Source organism: Miniopterus natalensis, chromosome 8 (assembly GCF_054644295.1).
Source record: "Miniopterus natalensis isolate mMinNat1 chromosome 8, mMinNat1.hap1, whole genome shotgun sequence".
NCBI classification, from domain to species: domain Eukaryota; kingdom Metazoa; phylum Chordata; class Mammalia; order Chiroptera; family Miniopteridae; genus Miniopterus; species Miniopterus natalensis.
In genome coordinates this window covers 29939216-29963196 of record NC_142088.1, presented here as the reverse complement: position 1 = coordinate 29963196, position 23981 = coordinate 29939216, and the positions used below count along the sequence as shown (strand labels likewise).

Genomic DNA, 23981 nt, shown 5'->3' with positions numbered 1-23981 from the left:
CGCCATCACACAGTTCCCGCCCAAGCCACAATCTACTGTTAAGACTATATTGTGCTGTCTGACCCACCCTGACTTATAGTCAACTTGTATAAGACCCCTGCAGAGTGAGAAAGTTCGAAAACAAAACCCACCCAGTATTCACACAAAAGTAGTCATAGATGATACGTAAACAAATGGGCATGGCTGTGTTCCAGTAGACTTCATTTATAAAACAGGCAGCTAGAATTTGGCCCAAAGACTATAGAGTTTGTTAAGTTAGCTAAAGTTTAAGTTGTGTTTTCAGTTTTATAAACTTTTCAAGATCTTATAAAAATGTTTTCCTATTTTGTAACATGCCATTTTTATTGATTATCCTTTTTTCTGTTGATAAGATAAAGCTACGGTTACTTCACATTTCCTCCAAGTGACCAGTGCTAAAAAGGACTGTTTCCACATGCTATGTGATCCTGTCATATTTTGCATTCTAGACCTTCACAATGAAACTTCTCTTTTCTTGACAGATAAACACATATGAAGGTGGTAAAAGGGAACAGTGATTTCTGAGGTACCTGGAGAGGAAAAGCACTGGTCAGCGTCACGTGGACAAATGCTCCGTGTTTCCTAAAGATGCTGTTGAAATAGTCTTTCCTACTGCCTTGCTTCCCTCAACGTTCTTGATAACATGGGCTGCATGAAATCAAAGCAGACTTTCCCATTTCCTACCACAACTGAGGGTGACAAGCGGCAGACAAGTGCAGAAAGCTTCATGTCAGCAGAGAGATTTCCACCTAGGATGCCATCTCCAGTTACCATCCAGGAAGTGAAGGAACCCACAGGGCCCAAAATTGTGGTCTCTGAATTTGCACACCGCCTGTCCCAGGAAATCGTGAGTGATGCCTTGCAGCAGTGGGCAGACAAGAACATCAAATACTCTGACATCCCATATATTGAGAGTGAGGGGCCTTGACGCTGCAGAATTATATCACTTTCTTGAACTGTGGATATAGTTGGTGCTAGTTTAAATACATGAAACAAAAGCAAAAAGTTGTATGAATAAATACATATGATTCCATCTGATTGTAAAAATCAGTCTATGATAATATCAAGAGTATAGGAATACCTAAAATGAAATGTTTTTTAAGCAATTCTTTGGTAATAGTAATTTTATCCACGTGGTCTTGGATTTTACTTGAAGGGCTAAACATAGGTCCTGTGGTACCATAGTATTCAGCTGTGTGTCACACCACTTTCTCCTTAGACAGTACAGCATCACCAAAGACAAAAATTTAAAACTGCCCCCAAGTCTCCAACTGGTTTAAAGACAATTCTTTAAAATAATTATTTGTTAATTTACACCAAAACCCCCAAGATAATGAAAAGGATTTTTCTTGAAATTTCTTGGCAATAAATGGCACTCAAGCCATAGTGATTAGCAAGGGGTTTTGTTAATCAAAACCATTTGTGTCAAGGATCCTTATTTCTTAACACAAATGGTCAAGCATTAGAAAGCAAACCATCCAGAAGAGATCCACCTTGAGCCTTGTCCTTAAGAAGATAGTTTTGTTTGTCCTGGCCATGTGGCTCAGTTGGTTGGAGTGTTGTCCCATACACCAAAACACTGCAGGTTCAATTCCTGGTCAGGGCATGTATGGGAGGCAATTGACGTTTTTCTCTATATATCCTTTCCCCTCTCTCAAATCAATAAAACATATCCTCAAGTGAGGATTAAAAAAAAAAAGATATTATGCTTTTCATCTACGAAAATAAGTATCACCTTGAACCTCAGGACCTTAAGTACAGCTGTTATTGGATGACTCAGACTTTTCATACAAGGCATTTCACAAGATACAATTGATAGAAGTCATGGCTTTAATGTTTAATGCACTGAATTAAACCCAGTGGTATATAACTATACAAGAAAACAAGTTTGGGTACCTTTATAAACAACAATCCAGTAATTTTAAAACAGATGCCCTAGTTGGAAAGGTAGAAAGCATGATCTGGTCTCAGTGCTGAACGTGTACTAAGCTGTCTCACAGACATGCAGGGTTAGTATTTTTTTTTCTTATTGTAACAATGTCCATAGGGCATCTACAGCCATATACTATACTATTTTCATAAATTTGGCTTTTTTAGGAATTTTTTTTTTAAGAATTTAGCACTGTTTTGAGATCACTGGTGACAGAAAATTTAGGAGACAGGGAAGAAGGTACTAAGCCATAACTTGTAGGAGGATTGGGACTGAGTCTCTAGAATTATCTTTTCATCAAGATTTGTTATAGACTGAGTTTAACTGGAAAGGGAATTATTTAAGCCCATGTGTGTTAGATCCTTTTATTAAGATACAACAGACCCTTGTCACTGAAATCTAAATGAAGGCAGAGAAAAGCTTGTGGCCTCTAATGAAATAAATATGTATATGTATTTTGCCTTTAAGCAAACAAATGCTACCTCTAATTTTAACAATTATACTTTGAAACCCACAACTGAGTAGAGTGGATTCTCTAAGTTACATGAGCCAAGAAAGTTCTTTGAAGTTAATGATGTGCCATCTTTCCATTGCCTTTGGATGTCTGGCCACTCAACTTTCATTTCACCTAGTCCCAGGCCACCTTAGCAACTCAGAAAATAGAAAAACCACCATATACAAGGATCTGAAGTCATAAGGCTGAGAACAGGAACTTTCCTAAAACTGCAAAATGTATTTCTAGCTCATGAAGAAGAATTTAGGTTTCTGAGTGTTTATACTGACAGATAAAAGCCTAGAGGCTGCCATTTTTTCATTTGATATATCAGGACACTTTTGCAGCAAGGTCATTTGCTGAAAGATAAATCAGGTATATAAAATAACACATATTATGAGAACACAAAGCTATACAAAAGCAGCACATCACACTAAAATTTTCGGCACATAGGGACAGAGGCTACTGGGTTTCAGTTGTATCTACATATTTTAACCTCAAGTTCCTCCTTTGCTCTGGGCCCCTATTTCCCGGGGGTGTAACAGGGATGCCACCCTCTCTGACCCTAGGGCAGTAGGCCCCCTCGCTCCTGAACCATTTTCACAGAGTATAATAGCCTATAACGTACAGAGACTTACCTTGGAAATGCATGCTGCATTATTCATCAAACGACGGACAAGGAACTACAAGGCTTGCACAGTCAGTGCATTACTGGATAAACCAAGGTGGGAGCAGGCAGGAGAAAAGAGCTGCACAAACAAATCTGTACTGCATGTGGCAGGCATTAAGATATAGTTTGGTACTGATGACAAGGTACACAAGAACACCTTTAACAGGATAATTCAGATTCTTTCATACCTTCATATTTAAATACTCAGTTTACTTTATTTTAAAGGTCTTGCATGAACAATAAAAAAGTAAAAGGACTGTTTGAGGGAGGAGACATATAAAACAGAAGACTGAAAGAATTATTAGCTACTGAAAAGGGAAACATTTGTTCCAACTTATATCACAAACACAGATGAAATAAGAATGGCCAAATACTGAGGAAAAGGAAAGTGGGGAAAAGAGAGCCCCAAAAAACAGCACTAATGCCAAGCTCCAGCAGAAACACTGCAACAACAAGTTTCCAGTGTTTTCAACTGAGGGAAAGGACACAGTAGCAAGTTCCTCTTGTTACCACACTGACACACGCCCAACCACTGGATCCAACATAGGGGCAGATGACGTCCCATCTCGACAAAGAACCTGCAGGTGGCAACTGTAGAAGCAGCAGATTATCAGAGGAAATGTGCCAATTCCTCATTTACAGAGTCACACAACCTAACCCACAAATGGGCTTCACCACTCCTTCCCCAGTTCAATTACCTTTCAGTTACAGGCCTGTGATTCAAGTTCTCTCCACTTTCAGTTACCCTACCAGTTCTTTGCAAACTACCTATGGTTATTATTTTAGCACTTAAAGCACAATTTTGAAGGGGATAAAAATGACCATAGTCCCAAAGGAAAAATTTGTGTCAAATTGCCCTATTAGTATTAAAAATAGGCACACTGAATGAACAAAGCATGATACTCCTGTATCTTACTCAATATCACTGACAATTTATGAAATAGAGAAACTGTACTTTTGTATTAATGTAGTTTTAGAAATAAAAGGTTAAACACATTATAAATAATGTCAACAAACAGTACTTTAAAAACAAAGTTCTAACAAATATATTGTTTGCTTAATCATAATGCCCTCCTCCTGTATTTGTGTGACCAACAGGACATCTTGCTTGGAGCACGGGGCACATGCTTCTCTTCCCTGTAAGACTTAGCTATGAAATGGTATATTTTTTCCAACTATTTTTGTGAAAACACTTTTTGTAGCTGTACAATAAAAGTCTAGATGCAACTAACTAGCTATGAGTTCTTGTTTAATTTCAGTAAGCAAATGCTTTCCAACACCAAGTAATTACAGATTTTTTAACACAGAGGACTTAACATTTTCTGCATTTCTAACAAAGTGAATAAAAATCCACAAATGCAAATAATTGCTTGGATCATTCAGGTCCAATTTAGGAGCTTTAAGAATATAAATGTGAACATGTCCATTACCATAGCATCTTTATTCCAAATCAGTTCCTAAATTTTTTGGAAGAAAAAAAATCCTTCATGTTTAATATATTAAGAACAAAATCTAAAGCAATTCCTCTGGACTGCAACTTCCCCATCTATGAGAAGGGTGCAGGATAAAATCTTTGATGTTATTTTCATTTCTGCCACTTTCTATTCTTACAAACCTGAAGTTCTCTTAGTTTCTGAGGGGTTCACGGTGAAGAAAAAACTATTCAGGTTACAAAATAAATGATAAACTGATCTTTAACTTATTACTATTCTTCCCTAGACTTTAAGGTCCCAAGTCTCAAACACCTCACAGTTTCTTGCATACCTTAAAAATACCTTATTTTGTCAACAGTACCAATTATTGAAGGTATCTCTATTTTAAATGAAAGTTCTCATTTTCATTTTTCCCTCCTGATCTGAACTGTGTAAGGACAAATAACAATTACCACACAGAAGTTTGTTGTAAATTGCAGAAAGCTGAGTGTCTCTAATTTAGAGACTGGAGTTTCTTAATTCCTCATCTGCCAGATCGCAAAGAATAAAAAATAATGCTTTCAATTTCCCCACAGGAAGGCATTGTGGTTAACTTTAGAAAATGCCAAGGCTGAGTTAATACTTGGAAAGACTTCGTAAAAACCTTTCCCTTTGCCTGAGATGTCTAATGTTATAAAAGGAACACTTCTGCTACAGTAACTCATAATGATTTTAAAGTAGATTTATATATGGAGAAAATTCTATAAAGCACTAATACAGTATCCAAAAAAATTTCAGGGTTTTTATGTTTTATAATATATACATAAGTTTATTTAATCAACATATAAATGACTACTCATAGCCAAAACATTTAAGTTCCCATTTCAATTAGCTATACTACCTCAAGAATCTCTAAGGACCTTCAAATTTCCCATCTTCTAAAACAGGGGCTGGCAAATTTTTCTGAAAACGACCAGACAGTAAATAATTTAGGCTTTTCAGGTCTTACAGTGTCTGTTGCAATCACCCAAAGCAGCCATGGATAATATGTAAATGGATGAGTACAGCTATGTTCCAATAAAGCTTTATTTATGGACACTGATAATTTGAATTTCATGCAATTTTCACAGGTCATGAAATATTAGTCTTTGATTTCTTTCCCCAACCATTTAAAAATGCAGAAGCCATCCCCAGCTTGCAGAACGTATAAAAACAGGCAGCAGACCGGACTTGGGCCATGCGCCACAGTTTGCCAACCCCTGCTCCAAAATACCTTCAAAATCCAGTGACTTCAAAATTTCAAATCATTGCTTCCCAGAGATTTAAAGTAATTATTCAAATCTTCATCAGTAACTTCTTTTAGACTGGCTGGTTTCCACTTTGGACTCTGGTCTTTATCTATTAAAACTGTCAAGTGAAGATACAGAAGTGTTAGTTCATTTCTTTCTGGTATTACCAGATTTTAATTACAGAATTAACAAGCTACCTTGTACTAGGCATATTTTTCTACAGCACATTTTTTTCTGCAAAGTACAAATTTTTGTATGTGACTTTTTCTTAAAAATTAAGCCTCACAGATTTTGGAGGGATAGCAACGTATTGATGAGGATCGTGTGGGTATTTTCTAACCTGCCAGGCCTGATGCCTCTAGCTTGAATGCAGCCTACTGAACAGATCCAGTTTAAAGCTTAGAAGTCTTCTCTTCAAACAAAATTATAAATGAAATCTCCCTGTTATAAAAGTTAAAACCAGAGTTGGTGTGATTTAAAGGGAAAGCAGGAGAGGGTGGAGGGCTCAGATCTGCCTTCTGACTCCTCCACAATGAGTTGAGAAGAAAACTGAGGGTAGAGGAAGGGGGCTTTATGCATAATTGAGTGTGGACACTGCCGTTCCGCTGAGTCCTCTGGTTCACATAGCTCTGAATTAAAATACCAGACCTTCTTCAAGTTTGAGAAACCCCACTTCTCCTGTTTCAGTGGTGTCATCATTTAGAGTAGCCACAGAGTATCCTCACAGGATTATAAAGCATGAGGCAATCTGTAAACTTTAGAAGGGGGGGATGTCAGTGTCCTGGCTGTGACAGTTACTACAGTTACACAAACGCTACCCTTGGGCAACTGGATGGAGGGGTATGCAGGATCTCTGTAGCATTTCTTAGAGCTGCACGTGAATCTAGTTATCTCAAAGAAACACACACCAAAAAAACATTTTTAAGGGAAGGGGGCTATATTTAGTATGGTTGTGTAGGCAGTTTTAACCATGCTTAAAATGTGCATAGTTCTTGTGAAGAATAAAAGTATTTAAACATACAAACTCTACAGTGAACTTAAAAAACTGCATTTAGAATGAAAAGGGTAAATAATTACAGAAGCAATCTGGGAACCAAGGAAGCAAGCTGCCTCAGGAGGTAGAGGGAAGCGGGGCTTCCCACATAATTAAATGTGGATACTGGAGGTTTTTAAGGTTTGGCTGCCTAACTTTGGGACTCTAGCATCATCAGATGAGTGATGACACTGAACACTGATATTATAATCCCTGCCAATTTAAAAGTTTTACATGCCCTGGACAGTGTAAATAAAAAATAATCCTGGAACATTCTACAAGGACCCCTTTTAAGCCCTCTGGCCAATGCTATCTACCTCCCTGACAGTCCATACAGGGCGAAAGGAAGGATAAAAATATCTGCGTGTTATTTTATTTCAAACTAACAGAAAATTTTACCTAGCATAGACATCACAAGTTCTTGCCATGTAGGCAGCTCAGGCTTTTCAGGTCTTATAAGACATCCTCTCAAATTCCATTTGGTAGCTCTCTAGCTCTGCTAAGGAAATCTATTTTTATTTTCTTCTATGACCAGGAAGAAGTCTGTTCTAGATGTTAAAAGTAAAAACTTTTGACAACTGTTCCCCTAATTTGCTAGTTTATTTAATTTGCTAATATATTTTATAATTAGCAAACTGAAGCAAACATCTGGTTATGCAAAAACACCAGTTTTACCCAGAATATATACTACTTTCCAAATAAAAAGGTTATGCTGAAAATGAGGCAATATACTTTCTCTTTATTAAAAAGTAGCTTGATAAGAACCTGCATTATAAATCAAAACTTTAAAGCTGTTCGGTTGCAACTCTTTTTCCTTCAAATCACCGACTGTATATCTAAAAACAATACCTTCCTTTCTTAAGTTTAAGAAGGGCTGCTCTAACATATAATGATACGTTAGCAGCATAACCCAAGTACCACACAGATCCTCCTAAAATCAGAGGTCTAGGCTCAGATCCACACACAGAGCAAGAATTTACTGGAAATTAGTGGGAAAAATACATATTTTACTTGGTTTCTGTAAGTCATATAGTTATCTCCTCCCACTCAACTCCATGTGTCCTCTAAAAGCATGTGAACCCAGTGCTTATTTCTGATATTGCATCATGCCATAAATTTAAGAAAATTATACAGTGACCAGTGTTTATGGAGACTTATAGCTCAGAGAACAATCTTTTATTCAGATAAAGCATATCCAGAGTCTGTACTATATTAAAGTGATCAATAAAAATATTAAAAAATTAGATATGCAAAGTACGTGCAGAGGGAAAATGCATACAACAGAAATAACAGCTATTATTTTTAGGGATAGGGGCATATGCATAAAAAATTTTTGCAAATTTGCTAGGAACAAAAAAAAAAAAAATCAACCACTTCACTTGCTTTTTCTAAATATGCTAGCTTTGAAGATAAGCAAAAATAGAAATTAATAAAAACAGTAGGTTTTACTAATTATTACATACGTTTTTCTCAATGTCAGTGTTTCTCAGATACAGGCAAGGAGGTGGATGGGAGGGTTGGGCACTGCTGGTATTTTCCAGGCCCGTACAAAAGAGAAGGGAAGGGTAGGGGCGTGAGGGCTCTGTGCAAGAGAATAAATGTACCTTTCAGAGGCATCATCAGCAGAATGAGTTTACAAGCTCACATTGCTCTGCATGTGACTTTAGAAGCAGGATGAACTCTTACATATAAATTAGGGGGTAGTGACCAGGCTATGTGAATTTTTTTAAAACAATACTGGATGCAAGGACTTATCTTCCCTTATATGCCAGTAGGTAATTTTTTAAACACTTTGCAATCTTTATAAAAGTCTAATTTTCACTAATAAGACAACTATCATCTTTGATTAACAGTATATGCTCACAAATTCCATTTCCATGATAGCCAGGAAGGAAACAACTGTCACTTACGTGCCCTTACGCCTTCGGGAAAGTCATGGCCTCCCTGAAAGAAATGAGAGTAAATGAGAGTAAAAAGAAATGAGCATCCTTACTCCTGGTGTCTCCCTACACCCACTTTAGCCTCCCACCCCCATGGCCACAACCTGAACCACAGCATCAGAGACTGGACCGACTCTGATAACCACTCTCTGGCCACCGCCCCATCCTTAGTTGCTCCGTGTCTCCACGGCTGCAAACCCGACAGTGCTGGGCGCGCCACTCTTCCTGCATCCCTCACTGTCTGTTCCGCTTCACCTCGCTCTTATCCAGCCCAGCTGCCCCAGTCAACGAATGTGGTCACTTCTTCTTAAAAATGTCATCTCCCTCAGGCCCCCCACTCCCCTTTATTCTGTCCTGGCAAAGTCCAGCACCAGGTGGACCCTACCATTTACTTCTGCCTGCACTGGAGCAGCTAAATCTTGCTGCAGTAAAAGCATACAACTGTGACTTGTTTCATTTAAAAATTCATCATCACACATCTCAGACAGGCATGGAAAACTGCCCAACAGCCTGCGCGCTCTTCCTCACGCTCCAAGATAATGATTTAAACTGTCTTCCGTCTCCTCAACCTCTACCCCTAGCAAATTCTACTCTATCTTCTCAGCTAATGTCTTAACCTTCTACTTCATTTAAAAGAGAGAAGAAGCCCTAAGACATGAAGTTCCCTTCTTCCTAGCACTAAAACACCTGCCACCCAACCACAGCCGTCTGCACCATGACTTCCCTTTCCTGCTGGTGGGAGGGACCATCCCCTTTGAAAGGCCAGTCCAGTCCTCTCTGCGTTCCCATTCCCTCCTACCTTCTCAAGGACTTTGCCTGAGAAGGGTACCCATCTCTTTTTCCTTTCCTGGCATCCATGTAGGCAGTACACCTTATATTAAATGTAGGCTGAGGGCCTGCAGCTCAAATGTCAGGGTACATACGGCTCTACTACATAGTGACTGTGTGACCTTGGGATAGTAATTTCTCTAGCTCCCAGTTCCCTGAAATGGCAATATCAATCTGTCCAATCACAGGATTATCTTGATCCACATACCAGCACAGTGTCTGACACACAGTGTTCGGTGAATGTTAACTATTACTAGTAGCATCGACACAATGTGCACTCTCTCTGGTATCATTCCCAATCACTTATAAACATGTTCTGCTATCTTCCACCTTACAAGACAATGGAACCTCACCTGATTCCAGTCCCGGCCTCTACCCTGTTTTTGTTTGAAGCAGCAAGAGGTGTATACAGTCTCCACTTCTTCACATCCCGTGGACTCATTTCCTCTCCAAGTCGCCACACTGTAACTTCTGCCCAACACTCCTCTGAAACAGCTCGCCCAAATCCCCCTTAACTTCAGGGGACGAGGTGCCTTTACCTCCTCTTCCGGACGCTGCGACGGTGCTCCCTCCCTGAAATACTCCTCTCTCGCTTTCGTGCCGCCTCACTCCTGGCTCCCCATCCCTCTCCCGCTGCCCTTTCTCCTCCAGCCCACTTCAATGCTGGGGCTCCTCAGGGCTCGGACCAGGCTCCCTCATTTTCCTCCTATGTCATCTTAGTCATTCTGTACTCCACACAACAGCTGAGTGAGCAATTCTATTAAAATATAAGATCATGTCACCCCTCTGCTCAAAAACATCCGGTGGCTCTCCACTTCTCAGAACAAAAGCCAAAGTCTCATAAAGACCTTCAAGGCCACACGTGCTCTAGGCAGCCCTTCCCTACCCTGTTATCTCTGATCTCATCTCTTTCGCACCCACTGACCACCCCTGGCCCCACTCCATCCACAAGGCCTCCTTGAGGTCCCTAAAACAGGCAGGCACATACCCCCATCTGAGCTTTTACTTGCGGGACCCTCTTCCCGATGCTCTTCCACCAGATACTTGCCCAGTTCACTCTCACTTCTTTCAAGTTTTTACTCATCTCAGTGAGATCTTCTCTGGTCAACCCATCTACAAGTTCAAACCTCCTCTCTATCCCTATAATCCACACCCTCCTTCCCACTTTACTTCTCTCCTTGGTACATATAATAAGTATACTTTACAAAGTTACCTGTTTACGATCTATCTTCCCCATGACAAAGATTTGTCTGTTTTGTTTACCTTTGTATTCTGGTGCCTCAAACAGTGCCTGGCACATGGTAAGCACTCTTATTTGTGAAGTAAATAAATAAATCTTTACAGCTTTTTAAAAATTGGTGCTAGTGTCTCTCAGATTTAAATCTCTAAGCCACACCTCTAAGCTCCAACTCCTAAATGCATTCTCTCCCTCATCCATCATCAAGGCCTATCAGTCCTATCTCCTACAGTTGTCTCAAACCCATTTACTCCTCTCCATTGCCAGCAGCCTAGTCTAAGCCACTACTATTTTTACCTGGATTACTGCAGTAAACTCCTTTCTGGTCTCTACATCCACTGAACCCCTCCAACCCCATCTCCATTTAGTAGCATAATTACCTTAAAACAAACTGAAACAAATCATGACCTGCTGAAACCCAAGAAGCTTCTCTACATACTCATTTCTCACCCTTCAGGGCACAGATGAGCTGAGATCTCAAAGATGTCTTCCCTCACCTACTTATTTAAAGCAGGTTTCCCTCTGTCTCCCTACTCTCACCTGCCACATATCATTCTCTATCACCAACCCAGTATGTTTCTTTTAAAGCACTTACCACAATTTGTAATTATTTTACTTATTTTATTCTTTATAGTCTCAGTAGACTATAAATTCCACAAGAACAAGGACAGTGTCATTCTTTCAACTACCTAACACTTAGCACAGTCCCTGGGACACAGCTAACACGCTTGCTGAGAGACTGAAGGAAGGAGGGAATCGATTGATCTGGGCAGTGCACTAAATGTACAGTGAAAAACACGGACTATGTGAGGTATACCAGATAGTGGTCAAAGTGCAGACCCTGGAGTGAAACCCCTGGTTTCACACGCCGTGTCTCTGCACCACCTTAGGCAGATTACTCCTCTATGCCAAAGTTTCGTCATCTGTAAAATGGAGACAATAAAAGTACCTATACTTCTAGAGATAATGTAAGATTTAATGGAGAGGGTGCATGTAAAGTACCTAACACAGTACTTGCTCATAATGACAGCAGACATCAACTGCCAGGAGTGACTTTAAGATATGACTAATAAAGCTTTATTTATGGTTAGACAAACTACTTTGAATATCTTAATACATGTACTGTAACTATTTCAAGACATGAAATTCATTAGGGATGTCTTTTTTCTAGTTATTAAACAAAATATTTCTGTTAGGCCATATATTAATCTAAGGGCCCTCTATACGTAACACAAAAGGGATGATTCTGCTTTTAAAGAGTTTATCATCTGGAAGAGGAAATCACTATGACTCTGAAATGTTTCACGAAATCAGTAATATTCTATGTGAGTACTACCTATTTTAAGTGTACTTACAATGGGACTCTCAATGCTAATCTATTAAACATGTAACAGACTAATACCTTCCATTTGTCATTATACACATACATACATATTCTTCATACACCAATGATGGAATTCAGATTTAGAGAGTTTATGCCTTTTGCCCAACATAAAAAATCCATGCCTGAAAAATGGTTACTTTCTATTTTGAATCCCATATAAGGTTAGAGGCCTTAGACTTACATACTAACGTAACTGCTGTTTCATAAAGGCTTAGTAACAACCTAGGAGCAATACCACCACACACCTTAAGCTAAGTGGCCCACTGTGTTTTCATAGAGTACGTGTACAGGTAGTTTTCATTTTCTTATTTATAGTTTTCTGTATTTTACATGTTCTACAATGACCATATTTTAAGGTCATAACTCTAAAACGATAATACTTAAAAATTCTTACCACACAAGCTTGACTCAGCCGATATTCCATAGTTAATACTTCTTGCAAGGTCTTTGAAGACCCCTCTCTGAGTTGCCTTAATGTGATCTTTAGAGATGTTGGAGACATTTTATTAATTATCTATTAGAGAAAAAAATGTTTACTAGGTTTAGACCAATAGTTCCTTTATTGTCTGTAATAAACTGAGTTTTTATATAATCACATTAAAATTTGCTCCTTAACAGTACTTTCAGATGAAAGTCCTACAAAAGTGATTATGCCGTAGGCTAATCCTGCCAAAGCACCAAACAAAAGTTTTCTAATCCATTACAATTAGAAAACAGATCATTCCACTGGTCAAATGAATTCTACACCAGTAACTTAATAAAATCAATCTACATTTTGTAGCTTGCCTGATATAAATTATGATCCCAACTAGGTAAGCAAACAGAGATTATGCTTAAATAAGTGTAATACTTATTTAAGAGATGTCTAACATATCAGAGGGAATTTCACTTTATAATATAAAGGTGAAGGAGTAGAAATACAGTAGCTCTTTCCACTTTGTGACTAGAGAAGTGTCTTAACTTTGTCTAACATATGATGTCTTATATGATGTCTAACATATCAGAGGGAATTTCACTTTATAATATAAAGGTGAAGGAGTAGAAATACAGTAGCTCTTTCCACTTTGTGACTAGAGAAGTGTCTTAACTTTGTCTTCACCTGTAAATAAGTCCACTTACCTTGGAAGTAAGGAGAGAAAACTATTCAAGGTATCATGAGGTGCTCTTCTATAGTATTTAAATAATAAAATGATAGGCTTAACTCCTTGGCTACTATGCTATGTCACTTCATTCTGAATTTTAAGATGCTGTTACCAGTGTTCCAATATGTGTGTTTGACTGGGACTAAACAGCTACTGCAAAAGGTCCATCATGTGCTGTGTAAATGTGATGTTGCCCTTTCCTCTATAATTGTATTATACAGTTTTCAGGCATATTGTTGAATGATTGTCTCAAAGTTAAAAATTTCACTTTTGAATTCAAAGAATTCCCCACATCAAGATTCCAGGTTCTTTGTAGCATCCTCAAGTCTGGCACCCAGATTTAGAGAACAGACTGACTGGAGAGAGCAACATCTTACCTAGCAGTTGTCAAAGCTTAAATAGATGACTACTGTACAGAGAAATTTCAAGGAAGATCAGTATCCTATCTATAGCCACAATGCTGCTGAAGAAGAGAAAATGATTAAGGCTTTTATGAATCTGGTTCATATTCACAGGACTCATTTTTCTGCCCTTGGGAACCACCCGAAACCTGGCTGAATGGAAGTCCTACAACTAGGGAAGGACTGATTGATTGATTGATTTAAATCCTCACCTGAGGACATTTTCTCCATGGATTTGTAGAGAGAGTGGAAGGGAGGCAGGGGGGAGAGAGAAACATCGCTGTGAGAGAGAGACACTGATTGGTCGCCTCCCGCACATGCCAGAACCAGGGCAGGGAATCTGCAACTGAGGTACGTGTCCCTGACCCACTCTAACCACTGAGCCAAACTGGCCAGGGCATACAACTAGGGATTTAAAGAAGAAGCCACATGCAGGATGGTAGGAGAGGCAGAGACATGGAACTGGCTGGTCCCATTCCCACATGTGGCGGATAAAAACTGGGAGGGATTTCTCAGCTTTGGAGGTCCTCCCTAAGGAGCAAGGGGTCCCAGCTCCACACAAGACCCCCCAGCTGGGGTTTCAGGAAGAGAAGTTCCCATGACTTCTGGCTGTAAACACCAGCAGGGACTGGCTGAGTGAGACCAAGGCTGCTGGAGTCCTAGGCAGTCCCTCTTACAGGGCCCACTCACGGATTCACTCGGACTCTCCCTCTGAGCTCCAGTGCCGGGGCAGCAGCTCAAACCAGGGACACACGGGGAGGAACTGGAGCATCTGGCATCCCTGTGAGGCTGGAGGGGCAGCTTTCTCCCAGACAAAAGTGCCGGCAGAGGCCACTGTTCTTTTTCTGAGCCCTTCCCCCACAGAGGCGGCAAGCAGGGCCCATTCTGATTCTCCATCGACTATCACCCGTTTCCCCCGCCCCAGTGATTCCTTGAGACCCCACCTCACAAACTTGCGGGCTCACCCAAGCTGTTTCCAGTGGCTTTTCCAAATGGCCTGCCTTGGCTCATGCTTCAGACTTTCCTAAAAATCTCTCAAACACGCAGCATCTGGCCTTGGCGTGCCCTGTACCTCTCACTAAGTGGCCTGAACCTGGCACTAACGGCAGACAGCCTTGCTTTGCAGCTTGGCCTCACCTAGGCATCTCCGAGCCCAGTACAAATAGCAGCCACTTGCAGATCGCTTTGTAGCTCGTGCTGGGTGGCCTAGGGCAAAACACAGGTGATGGCTGACCTTGGCCTGCACCTCCAGAGAGGCACCAGTGCCAGCGCACTGGTGTACAGCTTCAGACCACATCAAAGTACCACCCAACCACCTCCACAGGCAACACACTTAAGGGGCAGACTCAGCAGGCACCAGAGCCCTGCTGAATTAAGTCCTGCTCTGTGGCCTGGGCCCCTGCACAGCTGATCCTCCAGTGGTCGGTGGCCACAGCCAGTCCTTGCAGCTGACTGGCCTGTGGGTAAATACCTCCCATTGACATTCCAACAGCAATCTAGGTTCAACTACAATGGGAGGCTGTACATAGCCCACTTGGGGGGGGGGGGAGTCACACCTGGAGTGCCCAGCTCGTTTCCCTAAATATCTTCCCACAGGACAAGTACTGGAGATAAGCATGCTTACTGAAGTCCATCTCTGTTATAGCTCAAGGACCTAAAAACAGCTTAGCACTGCCTTCAGCATACAGCAGGGTGAAGGCACTTGGGTTTTGCTAAGGCTTTGTGGAACGGCTTTCTGAGTCTCAACTGAGTTAAAACAACAACAAAACAGTGGGGCTGTCACCCCAAGGAAATCTGACACCTCTCAGTGAGGCTTCCCTATCACAAGAATTCAACATGCTCAGGACAGAAATGACCCATATATTACCTTCAACTGCTCTAGGGCAAAAGATGAACCATCTTGCTGTAAATTTTCAATAATCTGTTCCACATTATTGGCAGAGAACCAACTATAAGAAAGGAAACACATGATTTCACCAATGTAAGATTTCTTCTTTCTGAGATAGCAATGAACCTAAACACAGGCTTCCCCCAAACTCCATTTCAAAAATGAAAATTTTTCCAACCTATTTTACAGGATGATGAAATAAAACATTGGTTCTCTGGGTGTTTTCAGTCTACTTTCGGTAATTCAAAATAAAGCCTAAATTTTCTCTCTTGATTTCTTGCATCTATTTGTAAAAAAATATCTTAACTGTGAAAAATTGATGCTTCTAAAATATAGAGACAGTTGTTTTATTTTCCAATACTTTTCCTCCTGTGTTCCTGAAGCCAGTCTGTCAATCTCTCAAATCACTGCACAAAACCATTTGCTAATGGGCTTGATAAGACCTTCAGGGAAGATGACTTTACAGATAAAAGGTAAATTAACACAATTATTTCTCGCCTCTCTTACCACTTTAAAAAAACGTGGTTTTCACTAAAATGAGTCAGCATGACAGATTACTTAAATATAATGGATTTGTTTCCCCTAAAAGAGTGGATAAGAAGCTATTTTCAAAGGTAAGTGAAAATAAAAGCACTATGCTATCTGATTTCAGAATTAGGTGCATTAGCAAACACAATATAATTAAAATGTTAACAAATTCCATTTAATATAGACTTTCCAGAGGAAGAGATATAATTGAGACCTCTCTTTAAGTACCTGTTTATTTTGTCCATGTGCTCCTCAAGTATGAAGGGCTTGTCCTGATCAATCTTGGACTTTTGGGGGGGGAAAATATTTAAGTTAATTTTAAGTAACTCAAATCTTTTAAAAATCCCTAATAATTTCATATTTAACGATACACTGTGACAGGTTATCACTTTCAGTCATATTACATCCAACAGTCTCATAAATAACTACCACCATAGGTTCAAAATTCAGACAGTGTGTATTATTCCAGACTCTCACTTGACAGTGTCAAAGACCAAATGTTCCTGTGTCTTTATTTTCATATCATTATATGACATACATTACCATTAAAGTGTGTCAATAAATTTAAGAACTGTAAGGGACCTGAGAAGTCATCCTGCCCAAATTTCCATGTGACATGAAAATTCCAAAAAAAAAAGAAAATTCCTACCACCTCCCTGACAGCCTGCATCACTGACCTCCAATGATAAAACAGTACCTCAGGAAGAAACTCAAAAGTGCTTGAACAACTATAATTAGAATTGTTTTTTTAATTCTGAAATAAAAATAAGCTCTCTCATATTTCTAGTTCTAGTTAATCCCTCTCCGACCTTAATCTTTTCTCACACTGCAGTTTTGTGCCCCCTCACATCCAGGTCCTTCTTATGCACAAATTCGTTTATCAAGGTCATTCTTAAAGTATAGGAAACACACCTTAGCTGCAGGTATGGCTGAACTGTAACAAAGTACAACAGGACCCCACATATCTGTGTTTGTTTCGGATACAATGCTTTTACTAATAGGACTAACTCTGGGTTAGTTTTGGGGCAGTCCTATTAGGCTGATTTACACTAAACATTAAAACTTTTTTTAACCAGTGCCATTCATTGTAGGCCACATTTCTCCCATCCGGTATTTAAGAATTTGGTATTTTGGACTGAAATCCAAAATGTTCACTTATCTCTACCGTGTTACTGTAATTTAAAAGTAAACACTGCAATATACTGTATTATATTTAGTTATATACCAGAGTTTCACTTTAGCATCTCCACAAACACCATCAAATTGAGCCTCCACTACAGAAATGTCAGAGTGCGCTGTGAAGAGCCCCTGCAAGGGCCAACCACAGGCCATGCGCTGACGTTCACAGGCAGTACAGCTGCACAGCAGTCATCTGAGATGGCTACGTAACAACTGCGACGCACTGATCTCCCATCAAGCTCTGCAGTAAATAAATCCCAGTACATTTATTTACATCAGCAAACTATAATGTTCATCAACTGCCATTTTTCAATCACTTACCTTTCTTTCCCCATGAATTAAAATCTAAGGATAGATTATTGGCGAGGTTACCTTTGTGTGGTAAGTTTCTAAGACATCTGCAATATTTTCTTTTGAAGGAGATTTCAGGGCTAACAAATCTTCTTCTAACATGCCCAACTAAAGGTAGAAGAAAACACAGGGAGGACAGATTTGAAACACCACAGTAATACAAAAACGATTTTTTAGAAATCTTACATTTTTTTAAAATTCCTGTTTTAAAATTATGTTCTCTCTCTCCAGCTCAGTCAGTGAAGGAAATGTTCACTCAAGTGTGCACACACTTTCCCACACAGCAGATGTTGCCTCACAAGGAATGAATGAAGGTGGGCGAACTGAAGAGGAAAAACAGAGACACTCATCTTTGTTTCCCTCTGGTTACTGAGCCCTTGAAATGTGGTATTGCAGTCAAAGCTCTAATTTATAAATGCTAATTTTAACAACAATGATCACATGACTAATGGCTACTAAAGTCAATGTACAGCTCTACAATACAGCCACACTTAACTCTCCCTTTACACCCTCACATACCTATCCCTACGCTCAGTCAAATGGGGCTTTTTACTGTTTCCAAAGCATAGCTCATGCCTTCCTGCCCCGGGGTGCTTGCTCATTAAATGTTTCCTCTATCCCAAACGCCTTTTCACGACCATGCTCCTCTTAAAACCCATCTGAACTGCAGCTCTATGAGGAAACTTCCAGTCCTTTCTTAGAAGCCCTTCCTTTCAGTCCTGTATTCTCTTTTCACACGTATCATACTTTACTCTGCCACATGAGACTGCTGGTTGTTTATATTTTGTCCCACCTCTATCTAGCCCCACCCCCAATGTGTATCACTCATTTCTGTTGTTCTCTATAGGCCCTGCGAATGGCATCTACTCACTGCAGATATGACAACGGGGCAAACTAACAAGGGAGAAGGCTGCACATCAGCTTTCTCTGCCATCCTTCACTAAATTCCACTATAATCAAGAGTGTCCCCAGAGTAGATAACGGAGTGCCCAGGTCTGTTTCGTTATAGCTCACAGGAAGGATGAGATGGTTACACGCTCAATGTGGCTGAGGATGCTGTAACATGAAGAAAATCTGAAACTTCAAGCAAAGGTGATGAAAGTCCCTCATAGCACTGAATAGGGGACAACCTTCATCTCTGTTCACTTCACTCACTTTCATAACATTCCTTCCCCTATCCCAAATACCCCTCCCTCAAGGTCAGATACTCAGTTTGGAGATCTACATGCTTCCTGAGAAGCTGAGTTCACCCCACAGTTCCAAAGAGGTAGAGCATTAGCTAGGATAAGCTAGTCAATGTATTCCACTCACCCACGTGGCTCAGGGGTGATATAAATCAGTCCAATCAGAGTGCGCTAAGCCAGGTGACGCCCAATAAATCCCAAATCTCTTGCTGGGAATTCTGAGGCAAAAATCACCTTGAATTGGGTTTTCTATTACATTTAACACAAGTAATTCTAACTACTATGGTAAAACTGCTGTCCCCATTTTGGAGATGGAAAAATTGGGGGCTAAAGAGGCTAAATGCAAGCCAGGATTTGAACCTATGCTGGCTGGCTACATATTCTTTGCTACTGTGTTAAGAAAATAGGCAACACTCTTTTTTAAAAAAACCAAGTTAACGTCCTTGCAACAGATATCCTTTAGGAAATTTTTAAGGCCATATTTTGTAAATGTAACTTTTAAATGCATCAGGGAAACTAATAACCAAGAGAACCTTTCAAAAGTGTTTTTATAAAATAAAAGTGTGTCTTTTATATATATACATATAACTTGAGATTTTTATATATTAGACTTTTCTTAAAGTAGATTTCTTTACAGATTGTAATTATTCATTTAAAAATATTAACTGAAGGTTCCAGGCAAAACAGCTCTGAATCCAAGTATAATTATCTCCATTTGTGTATGAGGAAACTGAAGCCTGGAGAGCTTAAGAATTTTCCCTAAGGTCACAGTGTTTTAAGCAGTAGATCCAAGACCTATTATCTACCAAAAGCCTATGATCTCAACCACTCATTCTGCCTCCCATGTATTATGAGTTATTCCAACAACACAAAATGCAATCATCCAAGTAATCACCTTTTCAGAATCTACAAAGTGTGTAGCAATTCCTGCTCTGTACACATCTCTTCCTTTCAGCCTGAATCCTGTTAATGCAAGGAAGTAACCAAGTTTTCCTTGAAGTCTTGGCAAGAAATAGCCTCCACCTACATCAGGGAATAGTCCTGTAATTAAATAACAAAAAGAGATAGTAATGATTCAAAGGAAAGAGATGAATATAACTTATTTTACTTTGTATCACAATGGTACTGAGCAATACATGTGTATGAGGAAACTACCTGAGGTGAGGGTAAGAACCATAAAAAGGATTACACAGCCCTGGCCAGTGTGGCTCAGTTGGGTGAACATCATCCCATGCACGAAAAGGTCACCTGTTTGATCCTCAGTCAGGGCACGTGCCCAAGTTGCTGGTTCAATTCCTGGTTGGGGTGCATATGGGAGGCAACCAATCAAAGCATTGATGTTTCTCTCTATCCCCCACTCCCTTCCTCTCTCTCTAAAAAAAAATCAATAAAAATTAAAATAAAAGATTACACAGAAGAGTACTGTGAGCCCAAACAAAGCTGGAAATAGTGCCTGTTCCCACCAGTCTGACTAGAAAAACTCATGATTCATGGAGCACTGAGTAGAATACAAAGAGGAAAATAATTAGCACTAGCTCAGGCAACTGCTCCAATCCTCCATTAAAAAAACCCAAATCTTTCAAGACTTAAAAGGATCAAACTGTTTGCAAGTGACTTGACTTCATCCCAGAAGCCAGCTCAAGAATATTTGTAAGAATACAAAATATCCAGCACCCAACAAAAAGGTTACAATGTTTAGAATTCAATCAAAAATTGCCAGGCATCTTAAAAAGTAGGAAAATACTACCCATAATGACTTGATAAGACAATCAATCAAAATTGACCCAGAACTGCCCTGGCTGCTGGGTAACTCAGTTGGCTACGGTGTTGTCCTTGGCACCAAAAGGCTGCAGGTTCAATTCCCAGTCAGGACACATATCTAGGTCTCAGGTTTGTTTCCTGGTAGGGGAGCTTACGGGAGGCGAATGATCGATGTTTCCCTTGCACATAGTTCTCTCTCTCCCTCCTTTCCTCTCTCTAAAATCAATAAGCATGTCCTCGGGTGAGGATTAAATTTAAAAAATGAGCCAGATATAACTAAAGATTCTACAAATACTAAAAAGATAATAAGGGAATATTATGAACAACTTTATGCTAATAAATTGGATAAATTCCTCAAAAGACTCAAACTACCAAAGCTTGTGCAAAAAGAAACAGATAATTTGACTAGCTCTACACCTATTAAAGATTTTGAATTTGTAGTTAAAAATCTTCAAAAAAACAAACAAAACTCCAGGCCTAGATGGTTTCACTGCTGAATTCTACCAAAGAAAAAAAAAAAAGGACACCAATTCTCCAGAAAAATGAAGCCAGCTTAACCCTGATACCTAAATGAAGCAAGAACATTACAAGAAAACCACAGATGATTATCTCTCATAAAACAGATGCAAAAATTCCAAATTATATTTTAGTATATCAAACCCAACAACGTATAAAAAGTGTAACACAATATACCAGAGTGAGATTTATCCTAGCAATGTGGGGTTAATTTAATGTTAGAAAAACCAAAGTAATTGACAAAAGAACATTTATAAGACTACAACATATCCAGCACCCAACAAGGTAAAGTTTACAATGTCTAGAATCCAATCAAAAATTGCCAAGCATTTTAAAAACCATTAACAAGCTAAAAAACGAAAAACCAATGGTCATCTCATTAGATACAGAAAAAAATATGACAAAATTCAAAATCCATTCCTAATAAAAATCCTTAGCATTCTAGAAATAGAAAGTAACTTCCTCATCCCGATAAAGGGCATCTATGAAACACCTACACCTAACATCATATTTAATTGGTGAAGAAGTGAATGTTTTCCCTTAAGATGGGTGGGGAATATCCGGCCAGAGGGCTGTATTTGATATGGCCCTGCCAAGGTAACAGCAGGTGGGACTCAAAATTCAATAAATTCAATTAAATGTTTGACCAAATATAGCAGGCTCATTTTTTTTTTTTTAAATGTATCTTTACTGATTTCAGAGAGAGGAAGGAAGAGGGAGAGAGAGAGAAACATCAATGATGAGAGACTCATCATTGATCAGCTGCCTCCTGCACTCCCCCAATTGGGGATTGAGCCTGCAACCCAGGCATGTGCCCTGACCAGGAATCAAACCACAATTTCCTGGATCCTAGGTTGATGCTCAATCGCTGAGCCATGCCTGGCCGGGCAGGCTAATTTTTAAGTAGATATTTTTGTATGGCCCATGAATACTGTTACAAATATCCAAATGGCCCTTGGCAGGAAAAAGATTCCCCCACTCCTACCCTAAGATCAAGAACAAGACAGGAATGTCCATTCTCAACAGATCTATTCAACATTGGATTGGAGAGTCTACCCAATGTAGTAAGGCAAGAAAAAGAAAATCCAGGATGGAAAGAAAAAAGTTAAACTGACCTTATTTGTAAATCACATAATTATCTATTTAGGAAATCCAATGTAATGTACAAAAATTCTACTAAAACTAACAAGTGAGTTCAACAAGTTCGCAGGATACAAAGTCAATACAAAAATCAATTGTATTTCTATATATTGGCAACTAACAATCAGAACTGAATTTTTTAAAAAATATCATTTACAATAGTATCAAACAATATGAAATACTTAAATATAAATCTGACAAAGAATGTATAAAACCTATACACTGAAAACTACACAACTTGGTTTAAAGAAATTAAAGAAGACCTAAATAAATGGAGAAATGTTACTAGCTCACTCAATAATATTGTAAGATGTCAATTCTCCCTAAATTGATAGACTCTAGACAATCCAAATCCGAATCCTAGCAGGCTCTTTTAATTAACACTCTAAAATTCATGTAGAAATACAAAACATCTGTAAAGCTAAAACAACTTTGGGGGGGGGGGGGGACAAAATTGGAGAACTTTCACTACCTGATCTGAAGTCTTCAAGACTTACTCTAAAGCAACAGCAATAAAGAAAGTGTGGTACTGGCACCAAGATCAACACATAGAATAAGGTGCAAAGGCAATTTGTGAAGAAGCTAGCTTTTTCAAAAAAATGGTGTGGGAACAACTATACCTCAATACGTGAAGTAATAAACTTTGATCTGTACCTTTTAGTCATACCTCACAGTATATGCAAAATATAATTCAAAACAGATCACAGATCTGAATGTAAGAATATTTTCCCCTAATAATATTTTATCTAAAATTAACTACAGTGTGTGTCTCCAGTTATTCTTTCTTTCGTGTTTTCAGAAATCCTTATTGAGCTAATTATATAAACATATCTTCCTATTTTAATTTCTTTTTAAAAGCTCTTTCAGCGCTGTATCTCACATAAGAGTCCCATCAATTTCTTCAACAACGGTATAATCTGAAATACATCAAAATAAGGTGATTTAAAATTATGAAAATTTTGAGTTCTTTTGTGTGTGTTTTTTGTGGGTTTTTGTTTGTTTTTTTACCTATTGCAGTTTCTGGCATTGCAAAGATAGACTTTTCAGTAGCCACTCGGAATAGCCCATGAATCGAGAGTCCAACTCCCTAGGAAAATAAGACCAAAAAATTTTAAAATATTGTAAAAAATAAAAACAAATTCACACACTCACAATATTACAAACCAAGCAAATTATCTTCATATTCCATAGGAATTTCTTTTAGGAGATAGATTGAAGGGAAACTCTAAATCACACAATTTCAGGTTTCACTGTGCAAAAAATATATTGGTATCCCTTGTATCTGGAATAGATTTGTTTTAGCTAAGATGTTTTCACTCAGTATTTTATGTTATGCGTCATGCCTCTTCCCCAGATCCCTCTCATTTCAAACTAGATGCAGCATTATAGAATGCTGACTACCCAGAACCACTGAGTATTGTTAGTGGAACCAATCATCATAAAAACACAATCAAGTTATTCTAGCAAATTTCAGTAGCTTTAAGTAGAATATTAACACATTTTACTTAATCATACATTTCATCAAATAAAATTATCAATATCATTTTACTCAGATACAATGGGGCCAACCAGGTAACTTAAAAATGGTTACTAAAACACAAGTGGGTTGTTGTTTTTTGTTTTGGGGGGTTTTGTCTTTGTAGTTGTTTTTGCTTTT

General features: G+C 39.0%; 2 protein-coding genes across 9 annotated transcripts in view; one reads left to right on the top strand and one right to left on the bottom strand.

The window, feature by feature from the left end:
• Positions 1-23981, bottom strand: part of HIBCH (3-hydroxyisobutyryl-CoA hydrolase) — a 54952-nt gene that overhangs the window by 5609 nt on the left and 25362 nt on the right. For 5 of the 8 annotated variants that reach the window (XM_087819704.1, XM_087819702.1, XM_087819705.1 and 2 more), the window contains 9 exons: positions 23333-23411; positions 19803-19948; positions 17745-17831; positions 16422-16480; positions 15645-15726; positions 12629-12748; positions 8756-8789; positions 5797-5930; positions 3307-3702 (listed from right to left, as the gene is read on the bottom strand). In XM_087819704.1, coding sequence (XP_087675830.1) covers positions 5815-5930; positions 8756-8789; positions 12629-12748; positions 15645-15726; positions 16422-16480; positions 17745-17831; positions 19803-19948; positions 23333-23411 — 723 coding nt within the window. In that variant the 3' untranslated portion in view covers positions 3307-3702; positions 5797-5814. Of the gene's footprint in view, positions 1-154; positions 993-3306; positions 3703-5796; positions 5931-8755; positions 8790-12628; positions 12749-15644; positions 15727-16421; positions 16481-17744; positions 17832-19802; positions 19949-23332; positions 23412-23981 lie in introns of those variants that run through there. The other 3 variants (XR_001603393.2, XM_016215693.2, XM_016215878.2) reach the window with 3 other exon arrangements.
• AKAP19 (A-kinase anchoring protein 19) lies at positions 502-1126 on the top strand. Its single transcript, XM_016216283.2, has one exon. It carries the CDS (start codon positions 662-664, stop codon positions 944-946), a length of 285 nt encoding a protein of 94 aa, XP_016071769.2. The 5' UTR covers positions 502-661; the 3' UTR covers positions 947-1126.